The sequence below is a fragment of the Cheilinus undulatus genome, linkage group 8, assembly GCF_018320785.1.
Source record: "Cheilinus undulatus linkage group 8, ASM1832078v1, whole genome shotgun sequence".
Classification (NCBI taxonomy): Eukaryota; Metazoa; Chordata; class Actinopteri; order Labriformes; family Labridae; genus Cheilinus; species Cheilinus undulatus.
The window spans coordinates 44,646,267-44,667,599 of record NC_054872.1 but is presented as its reverse complement, the minus strand read 5'-3'; the positions used below and the strand labels follow the sequence as shown (position 1 = coordinate 44,667,599).

The 21,333-nt window shown below is 38.5% G+C and overlaps 1 protein-coding gene across 1 annotated transcript in view; it reads right to left on the bottom strand.

The window, feature by feature from the left end:
* The window catches only part of ube2e2 (ubiquitin-conjugating enzyme E2E 2), a 65,508-nt gene that overhangs the window by 39,108 nt on the left and 5,067 nt on the right, over positions 1-21,333 (bottom strand). The window contains exon 3 of the mRNA XM_041794452.1: positions 16,599-16,649. Coding sequence (XP_041650386.1) covers positions 16,599-16,649 — 51 coding nt within the window. The remainder of the gene's footprint in view (positions 1-16,598; positions 16,650-21,333) is intronic.

Genomic DNA, 21,333 nt, shown 5'->3' with positions numbered 1-21,333 from the left:
TTAGAGCGAATCAGCTGGCTGTCAGCTGATGATGGCTTGTGTGAGATCAGCTAATCTCAATTATAAGGCAGCGCTAGGCTCTTTGGCCTGTCTGAACTAACACTACATGTGAAATTTCTAGTTAATATTGCCCTTAGGCACTCACTGTTTTAATTTTCTAGTAATTTGTGTCATTTTTTGGTATCTTACAACACTATCAAAACGCTCTGTTATCTAGAAAGCAGGCGTAAGAACAGAACTATTTAAAAAACCCATGTGTTTTGTTGTTTTGCATTGAAATATACAAATGCAACTCTAGATTGCTCATAGGTGTGGGTGTGAGCATGCCTGTTTGTTTTGTTGTGTCTGTAAATGTCACACCTGCATTCACAGTGATCAGTCAAGGGTGTACCGTGCCTCTTGTCCCATGGTAGCTGGGTTTGGCTCCAATCACATGATCCCCCACATGACCATAAATGGGATAAGCAATGTAGATAATGGATGAATGGATATTCAGATGTAACTGAAATTCCCCTCTATTCTTAGCAAGACTCTTATAAAGTGGAAAACTTTAACACATGAATTTGAAATTAGGGCTGGGCAATTAATTGAAAATTTAAATAAATCACAATGTGGCCTGCTACAATTTTCAAATTGCAAAAAGTGCAATATTTCTTTGACCTGAAATTTGTGTGAAAATACCAGTTTTGTTTATTTATTTAATTTTTGCAGTAGAGATGTTATGCATGACATATTATGCAATCATTCAGGTGCCTTTTTTTTTTTAGAATAGTCTAAAAAATCCTCCCTTCTCATTTTGTACTTTTTCTGATTAAACATAAGAATGATAAAAACCCTTCAATGTAATAATTCATAACCAATTTGCAATACAAGTCAAAATCATCAGAATTAGACACCATCAAAGATTTTTTCAGCCCTTGTTTAGGAATAAAAGAAAGTTAAAGACCAATTGCATATCAAATCACAATTGCAATATTGGGGGAAAAATTTGCAATTAATCGTTCAGCCATATTTGAAACTATGACAGTATTTTAGCTTTTTAGCTGAGTTTGACATCAGAGGGAAATAACTGCGAGCATAAAAATTATAAGCTAATATTACCCTTAGCCAGCAATTTCGAACTCTTTTTTGGTGTTTGTTTGGATGACAGCTGATGTTAATAAATATTTGAATAACGCTGCCGTGCATTGAAGTACAACTTAAATTTCTCTCCAGATTTTTAGTAGAAACTACTTCTATGGGTGTGAATAAAGTGCAAAGCTGTGAAATAAAATGACAATTTGTTGACTTCTCAGCATTTGTAGGAATGTAAAACATTGTATGACATTATGAATGCAGTTTTTACAGTGCATTTCTACAACAGTGCCATCATGACTGTCTTTACAACTTCATACAATCATTCTGATATAGTGACAGCATATTACATGTCCCTGTCTATCAGTTAACACTGATTTTGGCTTTGCAGGAAAGCGAGTTAGACACAGCGCAGCCCTCCCTGCTGGCTCTGCTGATCCCCTTTTCTCCTCTTTTATGCCTCTGTTACCACCTCCAAAGATGGCAGAGAGACAGATAACTTTGTCCCTAAACTATGCCTATGCATTGTTCAAAGTAAAGGTGAAATGTCATCGGGGGCGTAGATTTCACAGCTTTTAACAGCACTTTGTACTGTGCTTGCATTTCAGATTTCCTCTCCAGTGTGACATCAGAGAAAAGTAACTGTAAGTGAATAAGGATAGATTCATGTAGACAGTACTTAAAATTCATAATGAATATTAAAGTTAAATGTGTGTGTTAGTGTGTGTGTAGTCAAGGGGTAATTATAAACATTTGCTTTCCTTGAATAAAACAAGTCTGAATTTGTGCTGACATGCAAATCGCTCTGCTGGCCGGGGATTCACAGGAACACGGCTGCGGGAAAGGAAACTGCCTAAAAAACACATTTGCCTTCAAGACAGAAACTGCAGCCTCTTGCAATTTATGAACTAAATTAGTGAAGAGTGCTGTGTTAATTTTTTTTTATTTCACAACCCTGCACTGAAACTCTATTCAGCCATAATTAGAGACTGTCTCTTCAGCCTGCCTGCTCCCTCACTGAAAGCACTCTGGGCAGCCATTTGGCTCTGTGGCTGAGGGAATGGACTTATTACCGAAAGGTCAGTGATCAGGATGAGCTGAGCTGCCAGATCTGCTGTGCAGCCTGATACTGCGATGCTCTATTCCCCCTGACACCGTATAAGCCCTCAGGTTTGCAGGTGGAGAAATGTGACGAGGTTTTAAGCTGCAGGTTAAAACAGCGAAAAGGCCATTCATTTGAGACGTTGTAATTCATTTTATTATTTACTACAGCAGTTAAGAGTGTTAACATTTCATCCCCCAAGACTGCAAATATTTCATTAAGACACTTTAAGTCTTCTTGGCAGGAGGAAAAGGGAAATCTATTAGGTTTAGAGATCCCAGTCAGAGGAATAATAGGATCTCACAGCCATTGTTTACATCAACTTAACTTTTATTTGTTCACTTGCCAAAAGATCCCTCTGTTTGCTTTCCTGTCAGCCTCAGATTACCATTCAGTCACTCTCAATAGCATAAACTACACCTCTGAAACCAAGAATGAAATGGCAACACTACACCGCAAAATATCCACATGCCGCACTTCATGCTCCGCTTCCCCACAAACCCATTAATAACGTTCTGGAGACCAATGTTTGCCAGAAAAACTACCTCGCAAATGAGAACACTGAGAATTCAATGACACACATGAATCAAGGCGAGCCGTGTTTGCCGTCAAACAAGTGCCGCAGTGGAAAACATTAAGGATGAATTAAACTCAGGCCGCTGTCTGAGAGGAGAGCATATGTTACTGTCGCTCTATAGGAGCAAATTTATTTCCTTTCCACTCTGGAAGTTTGTGTGAGCAGAGAAAAAGATGAGGGCAGCGTGGTTTGCTTGGGAAGGAAATGATTTTCAGCAGATGTTTGGGACGTGGAGAGTGGTGGCCGCAACAAATCAACAGCCTGCTTCAGTCCTTCTGCCTGCTGGAACATCCTTCTGCTCTTGTACCAAACCTAATACATCTTATTTATGTTCAGGTGAGACCGGTTTTCCAGATGGTGTCTTCACCTCTGTTTCATGCTTCTTCTTTGGGGCAATTTCATCACCTAAATAAATTTACAGTTAATACTGGCATCAACATGAAGACTTTTATCTTTTCAGTCGCTGGAAACTAAGAACACTGCTATTTTGTTTTCAGCCAATCATGTTTGGGCCTCTGTGCGATAGCCAAGATATCTAAAGAGCACTTTGAGCAATTTTCTTCAAACTTTGATCGAACTGATAAAATTCTGGAGGTAAAAAGTTAAGGCCGTTTGGCCTCATGTTTTTCCCTTGCTTGTGTTCTTATGTCTGAAGAAAGCTTTGAGGGATTTTATTCTAACATAACACAAATGTCCACTTAGTTTCAATGATGAACCTTTTGATTTTGGATGTCAAATCTAAAAGGTCATGGTCACTGGGTCACACATTTATCCCTTTTCTTATGTATCTGATATCTTAAGAAAGCTTTGAGAGATATTATTTTAAAAAAAAGCACAAATATTCACTTTGACTAAAGGGTGAACCTTTTGATTTTGGATGTCAAATGTCAAAAGTCAATATAATTGGGCCTCATGTTAATCTCTTTGTTTGTAAGCAAAATATCATCAAATTTTGCTGTCTAGTTGGATGTCCACTTTGACTCAAGCATGTGCTGAATTAATGTTGAGGTCACTATAATTGTTGTGTTCATATTGTGCTCACCTTTCTTGTGAACCAAAATCTCAAGACCTCTTTAAAGGAATTTTCCTTTAAAAGTGTGTTGTCCATCCAAGATCCAAGAATAATGTAATTGGGCCTCAAGTTCATCCCTTGCTTATGAAATTTATACAAATTACAGTGCCACAGAAACAAACCCCAACCCCTCTTCTGGGCTCACAACTTTACAGGTACTGTCCAGCTTTGTATAATTTAGAGCCATGATTTTCAACCTATTTTTTTGCCTAAGGCACATCTAAGATCAGGCCAAAATTTCAAGGCACACCAAATCCATATCTATACAAAACTGCCAATCTAAAACATGTTCCAATAAATCAAATATACAGCATTAGTTCAGTCAAGCAATCCAGTTCAAACTTTGGCTGTAAAATACACTTTAATGCTTAAACTCCACAAACGTATTTGCATGTATGGCTGATAAAATTAGTTGTAACTATAGGCAGAAATGTTTACACCTGTCGATCCAGATGTGCTGATAGTATCATTCATGCCTGTTAAAAATAAAAATAAAAGCATAACCAAGTGCAGCATAGCCTCTCTTAACTGTGAAATTATTCCTTGGAAAACTGATGAAAAGATATTCTCGTTATGAGCCTTTGAAGGTCACAGAGCACACTTTTCTAGCCACAGACAATCAAACCATGGTTGATATGGTTAACTGCATTTTCTGGTTATAGCAACTCCATCGTGATAAGCTTCTTTATTCAGTATTACAGCACTGTAGCTGAGTGTCTTTGATTTTCAAGACTTTCCATCAGACAAAAGACCTTTTGAAGAGGTCACTTGTTAACTTGGGCTTTTGCAATCAATGTTTTCACCATTATCTAAGTTTTATGGACTTCACAATATGATCACTGAAAACAGAGTCAACAGAGTCATCCTGTTATGTTCTAAGCCAATGATACTCAATGCTTGGCTCTTGAGCCACATGCAGCTCTTTTAAGTCTTACTTGGAAAAATAATTAAGCATGCTGTTGGCTAATCTCACTCATGCTGCCATATCTAAACTGCTTTACCCTGGCTATGCTTTGCTGCTCCATCTGCAAGCTGCTTTTGGCAACCCTCCTCCACCCCAGCTTCTCCTTTATGCTATATTTGACTTAATCAATGTCATTCTATTGTCACTGATGCCCGCTCTGCTCTGGATTTATTGCTGCCTCAGGCTTTCCTTGTAGGCATGGGAAATGTAGGAACATGTGCTGTTCCAGTTTATTGTTGTCAACATAGGACAGAGAGATCCCAGAACAGCCACATCAGCAAATATAAATAACAGCAATAAGAGCAAAATAATAACTCCTAATAAAGAAAAATATTCATAATGGCAAATCATATGTGTTTCTTGACAAAGTGGTCCTGACTGAATTATCTTAATGACAAAAGATGAAGAAAAATGATGGAAATAAACGGTGAAACTAAGCTCTCTGCATGCTCTGATCAATATATTTAGTAATAATTACTTTCACACCCCCAGGTTTGGATTGTGGCTCATGCAAAGGTGTTTTTTCAACAATATGGCTCTTTGGTTGAGTAACACTGTTCTGAGGTAAACGGTAAATTTCAATCTTTAAAGGCAGAATGAGAATGGATTGCCAGTTATGGTTTCAGCCACAATATCCAAAGCATGCTGCTCCTCCCTGCTCAACCACAGCAGAAGCCTCCTCCTGGGTGCATGCTGACTATCTGGCACATGGTTGCTAAATTTTTATTAAGTCCTCAAACTCTGAGTGCTGTTATTGGCTTGGAGCTGCACACCCACTGCATGAAACCAGTGAAACACAGGTAGAGTGTTGTGTCCCTGCAGATACCCTTAAATTAAGGTTTATTTTTGTAATTTGGGATTCAGTTGGTCTTTCTGCTTTAATGATCATACATATCAAATGTGCAGATAAAGATACAGCTAACTCATTAAACATTTTGTTTCCTGTTAGTGTTTGCTTCCTCATTTTTGTTTCTGCAGCATCTCATCAACTTTAAAGGTCGACTTTGCCCAAACCACCTCATTAGTCTCTGACCCAGCCTTTTGTCTATGCAAATGTTTGTTATGTTTTAGCACAAACATCTCCCAGAATAACCTTTTCTTATTATTCTGCTCGGTGAACAAAGTGATTCAGATTCTAAAGCGTGTCTTCATAAGTGTGCCTGAATTTAGCAGTGAATGGACAAAGACCTTCTCAGAAAGGTCAAGAACATGTTCGCACAGATGGGTGTCTTGAATTCATCAATATTTATAGAGGTAGTGATGCAGGAACAAAACATCGATTAGGGATGATTCAAGGTGAAATGTTGCCGTCATGTTAACACCATCACTTGCTTTTCACTTGCACACTGCAGAGATTCTATCCACCATTGTTAGTTAAAGTTGCTGTGCAGAACACAGTGATCAAACGAAGCAACCCAGAGGTTTTCCTGCAGCTCATCCCCCGCTTGCCTCCCGTCCACGTCCCTCCGCCCCCTCATGAATATTGATAACCTTCCCCCGCTGTGCTTAATGGTAACGCAGTGAAAAATGATGCTGGGTGTGTCGCTCTCACATAATCCCCCAGGGGCATGGCACAAAACTAATATGCAGCTTTCACAGGCATGAAGATGATCCCATCAGCGAGCAGAGAATTAGAGGTCAGAACCTACAATAAAGACAGCCTCATTTCTTGGTGAGACTCGATGATGATGGAGATACATATTCATGTCAGAGCCGTAAGCCAGCAAGCGTGCGATGCAGTGAACAGCTGCGGTTTGAAAAAGACCTGTTCCCTGCAGCTCACATGATGTCATTAGGGAGTGACAGCTCTGTTTTGGGCATCATGAGGGCATTACATCACACTGGGAGAATTTAGGGGCCAAAGACGGAGCAGCCATAAGTGTTTCACAGCTTTACTTAGTGAGGACAGACATTTAAGCCACTTAGATGATGTTCAAATTAGTGCTGCACCATTTGGTAATAATGTGCTATTGAGATGAAACTTAACAATAGTGCAATTTGCGATTATGATATAATACATTAAAGGTATCAGGAGTCTACTTACTTGGTTATCAAGGAAAATGTAGAGAATGATGACAGTTTTGACATATTTCTCAACTGAAAACCTACAAATACTAAGCAGAACTGAAAAATACAAAACCTGAAGGTTTTATAGTACTGTTTTCAAAATAACTAAATGTTTTCCCAAAGATAAAACTAATTCCTTTTTTGAAAGTAAAGCTACTTCTACTAAGTGCAATAGTGGCACTGTTGTAAACTTTAAAGGCCTTTCAGCAGGCCTTTTTTAATCTTTCAAGCACTACTTAATACAAAGTACCTTTATGCAGCTATGTTATTGCACACTCTGACATCATGATCGCAATTGTGTTTAGATTAATCGTGCAGTTCAAATCAAGAGTTTAGCAACACAAAGAAACAAATGTTTGTAAAATGCTTCTCTGTGCAGATGGGAAAGGTGAATAATTGTGTTAGTCTGACTGAAACTGGACTTTTAAAATGTCTGTCAACTATTAGCGGGCAGCAAGGGCAGATATCTCACCTCACAACAAACAGAAAAGCACAAAAGCAGGTCCACCATATTTAGGTGCAAGTCTAAATCAGAGAAGGCTGTTTATCTGACTCATCAGACTTACTAGAGACTCCATGGAGCTGTCTAACTGTCCCTGCCTCTCTGTCCTCAGCTCAGCTCTTTCTTATTGCCTTTTCCTGATGACAACATCATGAAACATTTTCATATGAGCGTCATTCCTTTGTTATTAAGATTTCATCAAACTGTCCTTGGTATCTGTTTCTCTCTACTTACTTGACTTTTCAAAGAGCTGAAAAATGTTCAGATGTCTATTCTTCCTTTCCTGGACATTTCACTGATCGGTCTGATGGACAAAAAGACACACAAACACAAAAGAACAACAGTATGATGGTCACTCTAATAGAAGACTGAAATAAGATTTAAATAGGTTTAATCTGATTTGTTTAGCTCTGTAAAAATCCAAAATGCAATTAAACCTTAGTCTTACTGCACAATTTTATTCTTCACATATTTTTGAAATTATGAAAAGCTGTGTCAGGGCAGCAACTAACAAATTAGGGCTGGGCGATGTGATTTAAAAAAAATCAATGTCTAATAGTTTTGCACCAAACTTGATTATCAATTTTAATCCACTTTTATTTTCAAATGAAAACTACTACTCAGACAGATTTACTTTTATTTCATCAATAACACACAACAAAAGTAGACGTAATTTTCCTGTAGAGGTTAAAGGGTAAGCTAGGGATGTTCCTAAGCATCTATTTCCCAAGTCAGCTAAATGCTAATTTAAATGTTGTTTAACCGACCAGTCTATAGAGGAGAAGATCCTTAGAAAACAGTCAAAGTCCTCACAGAGTTCATGTGTCTGCGGGTGTGATGTGAGCCCAATATACTCTCTACAGGATTGCTAGCATTAAAAGCTAATGCCGATAGCCTTCATTCCTCTTTGCAGATTCTTGTTTTGATATGTGGCCTCTTTTCACTTGGGTTCAGTAGTTCAACGAGTTCAACCCTCGACAGCTTACGTACCACTTTATTTCCATTTACTACTTTAAAAACTGTCAAAAGCTCAGACAGGAAGGCGGGGGGAAAGCAGGTGGGAGGTTCATAAAAGTTTAAAACAGTATTATAGACCAGGATTTCAAGCCTGTGTTTATATAAAGTGATAGGTTATTAGTTAAACCGACTGGTAAATCTCGTGCTGGTTAATTTCATAAGTGAATTGTAACTATTTCACTGTGTGCACCCCTAGTGTAAGCTGTAATCTTGTCTAAAAATTGCACTAAAATTGCATGCCATATTTACCAGCCCTAATGTCACTGCTGAACTACCTGCTCAAATAACAAGAGGGTGATATCAAACTTTAAATGATACAGAGTAAAATATCTGCAGTTTCAGGAGCGTAAGTCTTTAGGCTTGGAATCAGTACTGATACCTGTATCAGTGCTAACTATGGGTGTAACGGTACAGAAAAATTTCGGTTTGGTATGTACCTCGGTTTTGAAGTCACAGTTGGGTACATTTTCAGTACAGTAATTGAAGCAAATAAATAACATGTCTTTTTATTATTTTTTAATTAAATTGTATTAAAATAAAAAGGCTGAATAAATTACATTTAAATTATTAATATGCTGCAACCACCTTCCAAAGGTTCTTCATTGATTGAAAATATTAATAGATAAATATATTTTTGAATTACTAGGTTTTTTTATTGATATATTGACATATTTAAACCCATTCTTTAAACACAAAAATTTTCCAGCCAACTTGAACACATCATCATACTACCATGCGTTAGCTTGTTAAGTATGCAAATTAGCATCTTTCCTGCCGATTTCAACACGGACATCAGCCCTGGATTACTTTTTATCCAACAGGACCTACTACAAAGTTTGGGAGAACTTTTCACAGCCCATCTTGGTGGATAAAGAGGTTAGAGCTGTGTGAAATCTGAGGATAACTTCATCTATGACGCAGCTGCAGACATGAAGGAGTCTCCTCTCTCCCTACTCTGAGGCTGATAATTGAAGGTAGAATCAGTTTTATTCACAGAGCCAGAGCACCAGCGTTATAATAAAAACTATTTTAAAGAATAGGAAATTCATAACTGGCTGGTGAGACTTTCTGTTGTTCCTCCTCAGTACAGTGATGTTCTTGTTTGAGTGGAACCTTTTTAAAATGCTTTGATTGGTCCGCTGGACGATGTGCTATCAGCGACACAGCTGCTGAATAATGTCAGCGCTACTGTTGTTGTCTTTGTCCACTGCTGTATTTTACTGGGAAACAAAGTGTTTCTAAACAGGACACTTTTATCTGGGAATATTCAGGCTGTTGCTGTCGTTTGCTGTGGTTATGTGGTTGCCAGGACAGTGTGACAGTGAGTTGTGCTCTTAATTTCTTGTTCTATGTGTATTCGTTCGTTACACGTCTGTACCATACCGAGAGGCCCGTACTGAATCGGTACGGTACGAATACGTGTACCTTTACACCCCTAGCGCTAACTATAGCTTGGCAGCATTAAAATTTCCTGAATATTGACTGATTTGTTGTTTGATGAGTCAGTTAATTGTATTTAAAACCAGTCAGTGACAGCCTGTTAAAACCAGCTCATGATGGCTCTGTTATCCTGTGAGCTACAGTTGGTAATATCTGACTGACAGTTGCAAACACTGATGGTTTTCAGCTAGAAATGAGAAGCTGCTGTTGTCTGCAACAAAGGTCCCATTGTTTATAAATGAATCAGAATATCAAGCTGGTCTTAATAAATTTCCATTTTTGTGTACTGAAACAATGTTTTCAGTTTATTATAGAGTGATTTCTGTGATTTGTAAACTACTTTGTTGGAAGATCAAATCTCCTTATTTACTTCATTTAGTGGCTCTCGTTTTCCCAGAATGACTTGTGATAACCTGACAGCAGAGAGAGGTTAACCTGTTTCTCACAAGGCACCATGTGTTGTGTCTGCACTGCATTAAATCCATTCGAGCTTCCTCAGGATGAAAAACTGCTATCTCTGCCTCCTCTGAAATGCATTATCCAGCTGTGATTGCTTAACGTCAGTGCACAAAAGCAGCTTTAAAAAGCTGCATATTTGACTCAGGATGGGTTGACACCAAAATCTGACATTCACTATTATGTTTGAGGCAGTTGAACATTGTTCTGCTTTCACTCCATTGTAGCTGTGAGGAAAATATCTGTGTGTCCATCTGTGAAAAGATGAACACATCAAACCGCGCAGTGGCTCAGAACTGTGAGGTACATCACCAGAAGCTGTTATTTTAACAATGTCAGAGTGCCTTTGTTTGGGGTTTCTGCAGGAAATATCGGTGTGAGTGAATAAACATTACAAGAAAGGGAAAGTAACAGGCCACCACAAATATATTCACAGAAGCACTATGGGAAAAAAATAAAAGGTAGGTAGTAACAACAGGCAGAGAAGCTGAAAGCATTTTCATAACAGGAGCATATCAGATGTGAGTGGGACTGAATTTTGATTTCAGCACTAAAGAGATATATCTGGATCAGCTTTCAGTTCAGCCACATTGTCCTAATGTTCTTGGAAATACAACAATTTAACCAATGCAGCTAAAGCTCAAACTTGTGCTTGATCCAGCACAGTTAAGTAATTTTTCAAAGATGAAAGGACTCTGCACTTCTCATCTTTGTAAACTTCACATAATTGGCTTTCAAGTAAGACTCTGAAATTGAGGGGTTTTTTCAAGTCAGATTTGACATATCCTATAGTAGAAAACAATCACTAACAAACATAGTGGATGGCATTATTTTCAAGCTGCAGTTAAATCTGAGCTGTGCAATGATCATAAACCTAAACGATAAGTGAAATTCCTTCTATAGATCATTAGTGCTGGCATTATTTAACTGATCAACATTTTGAATAGGTCGCAAAAAGCTGATGGCTGTGCCACATGAATCTGGTTCTGCTTGAAGTCTCCATGTTAGAAGGATACTATTTTATTTTATTATTTATATTATTTCAGATTTCTTCAAACACCAGAGAGTATGGCGTTGGACATGAGTTATTCGATATGGCAATGCAAAAACAAGGTAAAATACTGTACTACAGCAACACCAGTCTCCATTTACACATGACAAGACACCAGGCTTACTTGCTGTTCGCAACAAAAGCTAGACTTGCTATACTGAGGCAGGTTTGTGCCATCATATCCAGCACTTCATTATTCTGTAAAGTCAAAATTTCCTTCAACTTCTAAATGAGACCAGAGGTAAGGATGTTCTCAGGCATCTATTTCCTCATTTAGCTAAACGCCCATTTTAATTGCCTATAACCAACTAGTCTAAAGAGGAGAAAATATTTAGTAAACAGTCAAATTCATCACAGGGTCATTGTGTTAGCAGCTATGATGTGACAGTGATATGCTGTGTAGAGCGTGTCTAACAACAGCAGCTTGCTCCACTGGCCTTCATTCCTCTTTGCATATCATGCTTTGATGCGTGGCCTCTTTTCACTTCAGTTGGGTGGTTTAACCCTCAACAGCCTACGTACTGGCTGGCCGTTGTTATGACAACCTAGCTGCAAAGCATCTCATATACACATTCAACAAACCAGGGGAAAGCTATGACAGAAGGCAGCAGCCATTAACTGAAGCTACAGTGGCTACTAGTGGTGGGAGGCTTCATTACAGTTTCTAAAGAGCGTTTGACTGGGATTTCAGGCCTGGTTTGTAAAAATGATAGTAAATAGTTTGACTCATAAATCTTGCGCCAGCTAGATACATGAATTTGCTTGTTGAACTGCAGTTCGAACGTTTTATGCAGATGCAAAGCAAAAAGAAGTTCTTGCAAATAAACTGTGCACTGACAGTAAAGGGAAACTAGACTCTTAAATTGTATGAAAAAGGCAGAGACCACTGGGCCATTTAAAGCTTATAAAGTTAAATATTACTGAATCTGCATTCATTAATAGCTCAGTGATTATGATAGGAACACGTTAATTTGCTTCTAGGATCTCTAAGGAGCTGAATTTAAGTGTTTTAAAGAGTAGGATCCTTAAAACTATGCCATTTCTGTTATATTCTACAGTAAAGAACAGCTTTTGTAGTGAACTCTGTGTATGACTGACACGCTTATCATCCAAAATCAACAGGGCTATACCCAGCCTGAACATGCAGAGACAAGATTTATGGGAAATGGGTTAAACGTCTTTGCTACTGTTGTGTTATCTGTGTAAGGTATGCAAATACATTACTGATATCTTGTAGAACACAGTAAAACCCTTGAATTTAAGCTGTCATTGTGGCTAATCAGAGGCAGCTAACAGAAAATGTCATGATAGAAATGATATTAGAAAATGTAACAATTATTCTGTTTTTCATGATTTAAATACTTTCTGGTATGCTGTCATTTGCATAAGTTTGTCTGTAAACAGTAACAGTTGAATTAAAGAGGAAATGAAACATTTCTTGCCACAGTTGATGTCAACTGTTGAGATACTGAATATGCCAGCAATATTAAAATAATGGTAAGCAATTTTTCAGTAATAAATAGTCCTGAAAAGTTACAATCATTAAGATCTGCAACTGATAAGTACAAGCAGAATGGGATAACAACATATGAAACAAAGCAGTGCCCAGCCTTCACTCTGAGTCCATCATTTTCCTTTCAACAGTATCTAATCTGAGACATTCCCTGAAAGATGATTGCAATTGTTTGTGCAACTTGAAGGCAGGAAAACACGACTCCTTTCAGATAGTGCTTCATTTGCAACATTCATGTATGAGCACAAGCTGCCTGTACAATCTGCTCTCAGTGTATGACAGTGAGAATAATTGCCATGTCAAATCCTCTTGGGCTTCAGCGTGTTCCTGTTCGTTTGATGCATGACAACTGCCAAGGTGACGAGCGAGCTGTCACAGCGCCGAGAGTGAGATAAAGCTCGGAGACCAATTTAAATACTTGCTATCATTTTCAGAGTGGTGACATAGCAGTAAAAAGTAAGACAGTTTTGTTCGCGCTGTGTGAAAATTGATTTTTTAAACAACTTAAGCATTAATATTACAGACTGCTCAGAGTCGTGGAAAGCTAGAAACACTAGAAAGAGTGTGATTTATCAACACAGACGGCTTATTGTAACAATAGTCAGTGATATTAAATGCAGCTGAGGGTTAACACAGCAGCCTCAGATGGATGCTGGAAGAAAAGGCGTGGGCGTTTCATTAGACTTATCAAATGGGCACCTCCTGCCACAGATGTTCCACTAAATTAGATCCTCAGCACTTCCAAGGCTTTAAACGGGGAGTTCTGGCTCTTTGCACACATCTACAGAGAGAGACACGAAGCAGAGCTCTCCATTTTGCAAAGAGAAAAACACAGCATGATCCTTCCTCAGCCCAGAACAGAGAGTGTAGGTGATACGAAGGAGACTGCAGATTTTAACTACATGGTGAGAGCGGCAAATTCTCTCTAAACAGGACAAAGTGGACGAGGGAGTCTGAGGGGCTCCTCAGCAGTGAAACAGATGAGGTGACATACATCACATCCCCCACCACCACCAGCACCACCAGTGCTGGGTTTGTTGAATGTAGTGAAGTGGATCTGTGTGACACGACTCTCTGTCTGACTCCTGAAGGGGGCCAACAGTCTGTGACTCCATTTGTCGCGGCGGGGAATGAAATGAATAACCTTTCAGGGGCTAACCTGGCCAGGAGCGGGGAGCGTGCGGCATACAAATGATGACACCAGCATCCAGTGTGTGCATTCAGTCAGGCAGGAATGTAAATGGTACTCTCTGATCGTTTGCATGACAGGTTTGCCGTTTGATGCATCTGACCTCTTTCCCACCCCCTTGTCTCATTATTAAACAGAGGGCTAATCTATTTAGGTGCATGACAAAAAAACATTATTAGACAGTAGGGCTGTGCACTATCTCTAGTTCTGAGGACATCAACATATTTCCAAATTAGACATAAGTAAAGGTACAATTTTGAGAACTGTAACGAGTAGGACTGGGTATCATTTGTTTTTTCCAACACTGGAGCTAAACTGATACTTTTTAAAACATGCTGGTGCCTAAACAGTGCCTGGATCAATGCTTTTAAAAGAAAAAAGTGTTTAAAAGTCATCAGCTGATAACAGCTGTCTTGGAATAATAATAATAATAATAATTAATCATCAGAAATAAAATGCCAATACAGAATATAAGTAAAGGAAACAGTTGTAACTTCTTCATGTAACATATTTTGTGCCTTCCTTCGGAGTGATGGAGGTCAAGTTGGGGCAATGAGGTGCAAAATGACAGATGTGGTAAAGAAAATGCACACCCAATATGAGGTAATCTATTGTTTTTAATAATGGAAAACTGCAGGTAAACTCATGCACTTTGTCTAGTCTACTGTACAAATATACTCACCTATTTGTCCAACTGATCCTTAATGCCACTAACTAATCAGCCAATCACAAAGCAGCAACTATTTCATTTAGTCATGTGGGCACGATCAGCATGAGCTGCTCAAGTTCAGACCTAGAATCAGATTTAAGTGATTTTGATGCCATGGTTGCCGGTGGTCTGGAAGGGTTAAATGCTGCTGCTGTCATTGGTTGGTTTTGATATTTCTGTAATTGAGTGGCTACATGGGTATACCTAGTGATGCACAGATGCATCAGTTTGACACTGGTATCAGCAAGTAGCTGCCCTTTTGACCGATATGTATGGTTGAGAGTGACTGCTATTTTTGTTGCTGTGGTATCACACACGTTACAAAAAAGTTTGACAACTACTCTGATCATACTGACATTTATATATCTGATATTATGACATCTCTTTGTTATTATTTATTATTTCTACACCAGAAAAAAAAATTAAATCATGTTTTATGTACTGCCAATTCGCTAAAAAAAATTGTGAGGTATGTTTTTTTTTTTTTTTTGTCCTTATCACCCGGCCCTCCTCTGTTTGCACTCAGGCAGGAATCTTAATGGCGCTCTGACTATTTGGATGGCAGATTTGGCATTTAATGCATTTGACCTCTTCCCCTCCCCCTTGTGTCATTATTAAACAGAAGGCTAATCTATTTGGACGCATCACAGAAAACACATTATTAGATAGTGGTATCATTTTGCGAGAAGAAAGAGAACACACACAGAGAAAAGGATTATCTTGAAAAAGCTTAATTGTTTCCCAGGCAACTAGTTCCCCACTAAGACGTTGACTGTGAAATTTCCGTTAGCGATTATTTTTACTTTCAAATGACTTACTCGTGTCCTCCAGCTAAATCCTGCATGAGAGCCAACCTAGTTTTTTTGGGAGGGGGGAGTAGGAGGGGATGGGGGTTGAAATAGATTAGAGTCCTCGAGGAAAACAACATCTCTTTTTAGCCTCCAGTACAATAACAAAACTGGGCTGTGAGCTGGAATGAAAAGGTTAGCTCAATGTTTATCGTTAATGATGGTGGGCTTCTGATGAGACCCAGCAGGGGTGATTAATTCATGCAATAAACAAGGCCGTCTGGGGCGTAGTAATTCCAAATCGCCAGATGAGTCATACAAAGCTGTTTTTCCTTAATCATTTTAAGCAGGTGCATGTGAATAAATCTCCAAAATGGACAGAAAACACAAGCAGCTCCCACAAGTGTCTTCAATCTTGCAAGAATCTGCATTACTTTTTGCCTTAATTTGCAGACGAGTGCTGATTCAGAGAGTAATTATAGCACTGTAATAAACATAGACATAATCAGCATCACTTTATTTGAGTTAATACAATCTGGCTCTTGTGCTGCATCCCAAAGGCATCCCTTCTCTCTCTGTGTCAAAAGAGACTGATGCACGTGTGGTGTGCCACTCACCAGCGACCGTATCTCTTCCTCAAAGGGCTGAGAGCCGCGGCAGCAGCACACAATAACCATTGTCTGCAGTAAATCCCCAGCAGAGTGGGGGGGGGGGCCACATGAGAACTGAAACAGGTTTTAAAGTCACACCACCGCTCATTTTCCACCAATTCAGAGCAACCATAATACTGTGATCTGCTCTATCCACAGAGGTTGCAGCGCGCTTTATGCAGCAACAAAAACAACAATGGCAGACTAGGCTACAGTCACTCTTAATTCACCTGAGATTATCATCTCAGACAAAAACACATAAACGACAGCATTATGGGTACAGAGACAAAAGACAGCACATCACAGCATGGCCTTTCCTTTCACAGGAACAGAAGCCCCTTTCTGCCGTCTACATCCATTACAGCATCCGTACGCACAGCTCTGTGAGTCAGTGGAGAAACACTTTGAAAAGATTACATCGTCTTACCTGCAGTTTGGAGGAGGGTCTAGTGTTATTTCTGCAAGCTCTTTCTGAATCCTGGAAGAGATACAAAGAGATTTTATAGTTAAATTCTAAGTCATTGAGGACAAATCTCACAGGGATAAAAGCTGAAGGAAGGGACAGTGTTGTAAAGCATAAAGTCAGTGTTATCAGCTTATGTTGCAGTAAATGTTGCTGCTTCTGATCCAACTGTCAACCATGTGGCCCTGCAGCTGTTAAACACAAAGCATAACAATCAAACATTTATATGCAGTTGGTCAAATTATTGTGTTAGCCAGATGTGGACTGCACTTTTAGAATGCATGTCAGTGTTTCCTGCAGAATGGCACTGTACTTGAGGGGTAGGGATGGCCACTCTGCTGTGCCTCATTCTTTATGTTAAGTTGTTTGTGTTTCTGCTGTGTATTCATCAGCAGTGCATTGTATAAAGATTTCTCAAATAACATGACTCTCCTTTGGAAATACTTCACTCAGTATTCCTTAATCATATCAGGCTTGTTCACACTTCATCCGTGTATTTACAGGAGGGATCTACAGATGGATCTCTCTCTTGTGCATCCATAGTTGGTGAATCTTTTAAAGAGTGGTAGGCAAATATACTTGGGTGGCTGTAAACTGACCTGGGTGGCCCATTCAAGAATAGTATATGTGTTGGGAAACACTGCATGGAAACTTTTTAGTCTGACTGAAAGCATACTAAATCAAATTTTCTGAAGTCATATTTACACACATAGATAACAAGGTTGGAGCTCAACCTAATCAGACCCAACATTGTTGCTGTGTCATTTGCTTGAGGATGTTAGCACAAGCTAGGGGGATAAAATGCATCATATTTGTAACAAATGCAAAAAGCTGTTCAGTTGTTCATGTTGTCACCATTCAACATCTGACCATTTTGCTGCTCTCTACCTTACAGCAAGGTCTGCTGCAACGAGGTCCAATAGTAGCTTGCTGAAAGAGGGCATATTGTCACCTAGTGTAGTGGAGTCAGACATACCTGTGCCAATACATCAGGGGTGTCCAAACTATGGCCCGGGGGCATCCATTATTGATTGTCCCTCAACAAATTCTAAACATTAAATGTAATATGGCCTGCATTTGAACATGAAGCTTGACTGTATACTACTTCTTTGTTTCAGTACAAAGCAGTGCTACCATGCTATTTCTGTAAACAAACATTTTGACAATAAGACTTTATTGATCTGAGTTTTTTTTAGACTAAATGAAGACAGCACTGTAAATGGAAAACCTTTTGACAACCGACATAACAATATTTGATTTATAATGCCCTGATGGATTACAAAGGCTTATAGCAGTACCAATCGTGTTTTAGGGGCAGAACCAGTAGTAGCCAGGGCCAGCCAGGGCCTCCTGAAATCTGACTGGCCTCCCTTAAAACTTTAAGATGACTGGTTATTTGCCTTGTCAGCCATTAACTAGCTATCTAAGTATACCCAATAATTAAGGATATCTTTACCATCATAACATTGGTTTTTACTAACTTTACAATTCTCAGGATGAGGCATTTGAAAGTGGCCCCACCATCCTTATATATTTTTGTATGCTGCCCCCAGTGAGAAAAGTTTGGATTCCCCTGCAATATATCAATTTCTCCACACTGCCTGTATACTGGAGCACGGACAGTAGTCCAAGTAAATATTCAGATCTGGCTATAACTGCCGCTCAACTAAATTGCACATGTAAACTAACTCATTGACTTTTGAATTGTGCTAGAACCATTAACCCTGATTATGCTCACATGATAAACCAGTTATTGGCAAGTATCCACAGATCTTGTATGATAATCTTCTCTAGCATCAGTCACCTCACTTTGTTGCATTTTGAACATTTCCTCATTGCTGCTCTTAAACAAACACATAGAGCGCAATATTAGAAAAAAAAAAACGTCAATTGTTGGCTATCACAAGCAACCACAGTTTCAAAGTGACAGAAAACCCCAAATATGAGGTAACTTAAGATGTGACCACAGCCAACACCAGTGAAGGAAAATGTCAGAGCTCTACATCATCAAGCAGTTTCATGTTATTAATTGTGTCTCTGAAGCTCTAGCAGACACCACATTCAGTGGACTGAAAGGCTGACCGGCAGTAAGCCTAGCTTGCTGCAGGGCTCCCCTTGTTTAAAGTTGAGAATTTCTTTATTTTTCACTGTTGCTGAGTGTTTTAGTGTGGGTTGAGTTATCTGCAGAGGTCACATTTTCACTGAAACAAATTTATCAGGTTATTAGATTTAAAAACTTTCATATTTAATTTTAGGATTTGTGCATTGATGCAGAAAGGGCAGAGAATAGAGAAGAAAATCAGGAAGAAGAGTGGGAATGACATGTTGCAAAGTACTAAAAATAAACATGCCCTGCTTGAGGAATACAGCCTCTGTACATGGAGAAGGGCTGATCAATTATGGATAAAAAATCCTAATTAAGTTTACTTTTTGTTTCAGAGTTTTATTTGGGGCTTTGATGCCTTTTATCAGATAGGACAAAGGACAGTGTTGGAAAGTGAGGAGCGATGAAGAGGGAATGACACAGACATGATTTAAATCCAGGCCAACTGCTTTGAGGACAACGGCCTCTATATAAGGGCACACAGACATGACCACTAAGCTACTGGCACCCCATTATGAAGATTATTTTGATAGATATTGAGATCTCATCTATTACATGAACAGACCACTTGGTGCACCACTAACAATTTTGCCTATTTCTGATACCAGCAGTTTTTCATTACTTCTTTTGGTGCAACATTCCTACTGTGCCAACATTTTCTCTTGTGTTTGACCATGAAAACAGATCAAAATGTATCCAAGGGGGGGATTACTTGTGCCCAGTAAAATCTCCTTTTTGAGTCAGCACTTAGGTATACTAGATGCTATGATTAAATTGACTTGACACATAAACCCTGGCTACCACATTCCTTGCCAACAGCTGATGTTTTCTCAGCAGGGCTGATACTGACTGTCACAGAGGTTAAACCGATGTCTCTTTGCATCCCTACAAATTAGTAAATAAAAAAATCTGTATTGCCTTGAGGGCCTTCCAGAACTGTGTCACAATTCTGCAAAGTTCTTTGGCATTTCCTCAAAACTAGAATGGTTCTGTATGACTGAGGTAGTTTTACCTGTTTTGGTTAACCAACCGCTGACTTTCAGTCATCTTCTTTAGCTTTTCAAACTAACAAAAGTTTACTGGTATGTGTTATGGATCCCTCTGCTCCTCACTTAAATTAAAGTGAGAAATGTTTTGGTGTGTCTGGAATATAAAGGAAGGGAGAAGAAGCATGGATAATAAAAATCCGGATCAATGCTGATACTGATGTTTACAATGACAATTTAGCCAATGGTTATAATGATCAAGGTTATTATAGTTAAACCAACAAAATAATAAAACTAAAATGTAAAAATCATTTCGTTTAACTGACACTAAATAAAAACTAGGCTTGACAAATAAAACAAAAACGAACTAAAACTGTATTGTGTGCTTACAAAACTAACTAAAATGAAATAGAGTTAGGGACAAAATCTCCTTAGTTTTAGTCTTTGACTCACATACTGACTGACACGAGCACCCAAGTTTGGAGAGAGTAAAATCGCCTGATTTGATTGAAGACAACTACACACAATGACCATTTAAGGAATTAAGTTTTATACAAACATTAAAATTGAAAAATTAAAGTGAAAAGTCCTTTTGGGTCTCACCACAGATAGGCATCCTATATTGCAAAAAAAAAAACAACAACCTAAAACTAACACTAAAAGTAATAAAAACTAAACTAAAACTAAGCATTTTTTTCAAAATAAAAACTAAACAAAAAAGGAGTAAAAACTAATTAAAACTAAACTAAAAATTAAAACAAAAGGAGAAAAACTACTGAATAGTCCAAAACTATTCTAACCTTGGTAGTGATACCTGTTTTGGTGTAACACTCTCACTATACCAAGATTTCCTCTCACGTTTCATCATAAAAACCGACTAGAGTTTGTCCAACTGGTCACATCTTCGAACTAACAATAACGCTCTTCTCTTAATCGGCCATTAAGTGCACTGACTGCCAATATTACATCAACAACCGATAATCATCTGCCACTGATGTCTGTTTATGCCCCGTTATTGATGGCCAATCTATGTTTGTCTAAATTGCCAATACTGATCGATACTGATCTTAAACCAATTCACTGGTGCAGTAATTTTGATTTTCTTTTGTTTTCATGGTCCCTGAAAGCATAAACTGTAACTGAAATTGAAACTCAATTAATTACCCAGAGCAGGCATGGGGTGTATGGCCTGAACACTAGCGCTTTAAACTCAGTTTTTAGGTCAGGATTACATCAGTATTTAGAAATAGCCTCTATTTTACGGGAGCCAAATAATTGGCAGCGTTCTCTTCCCGTCCAAAACAAATGGAGCTTCTGATATGAACTGTAAAAACAGTAAACAAAGAAATCCCACTATTAAATGCAGTGTTTTTCAGATTCTCTCAGATAGACACAGCAGCAAAGGATGTGTCAAATAAATATTTTCCATTAGGAATAAATTATTAGACCCTTGATTATAGTATTTGTGTCCTTTTTATATAATGACAGCCTGTCTGAGTAGAAAACAAACAAAGGTATGACATTCACTTTCTGCATTTGCTCTTGTGAACCAAATGAATATTTCAAATCTGACATTTTCTGCACTGTTGAACTGGTATCTGATTGTTTT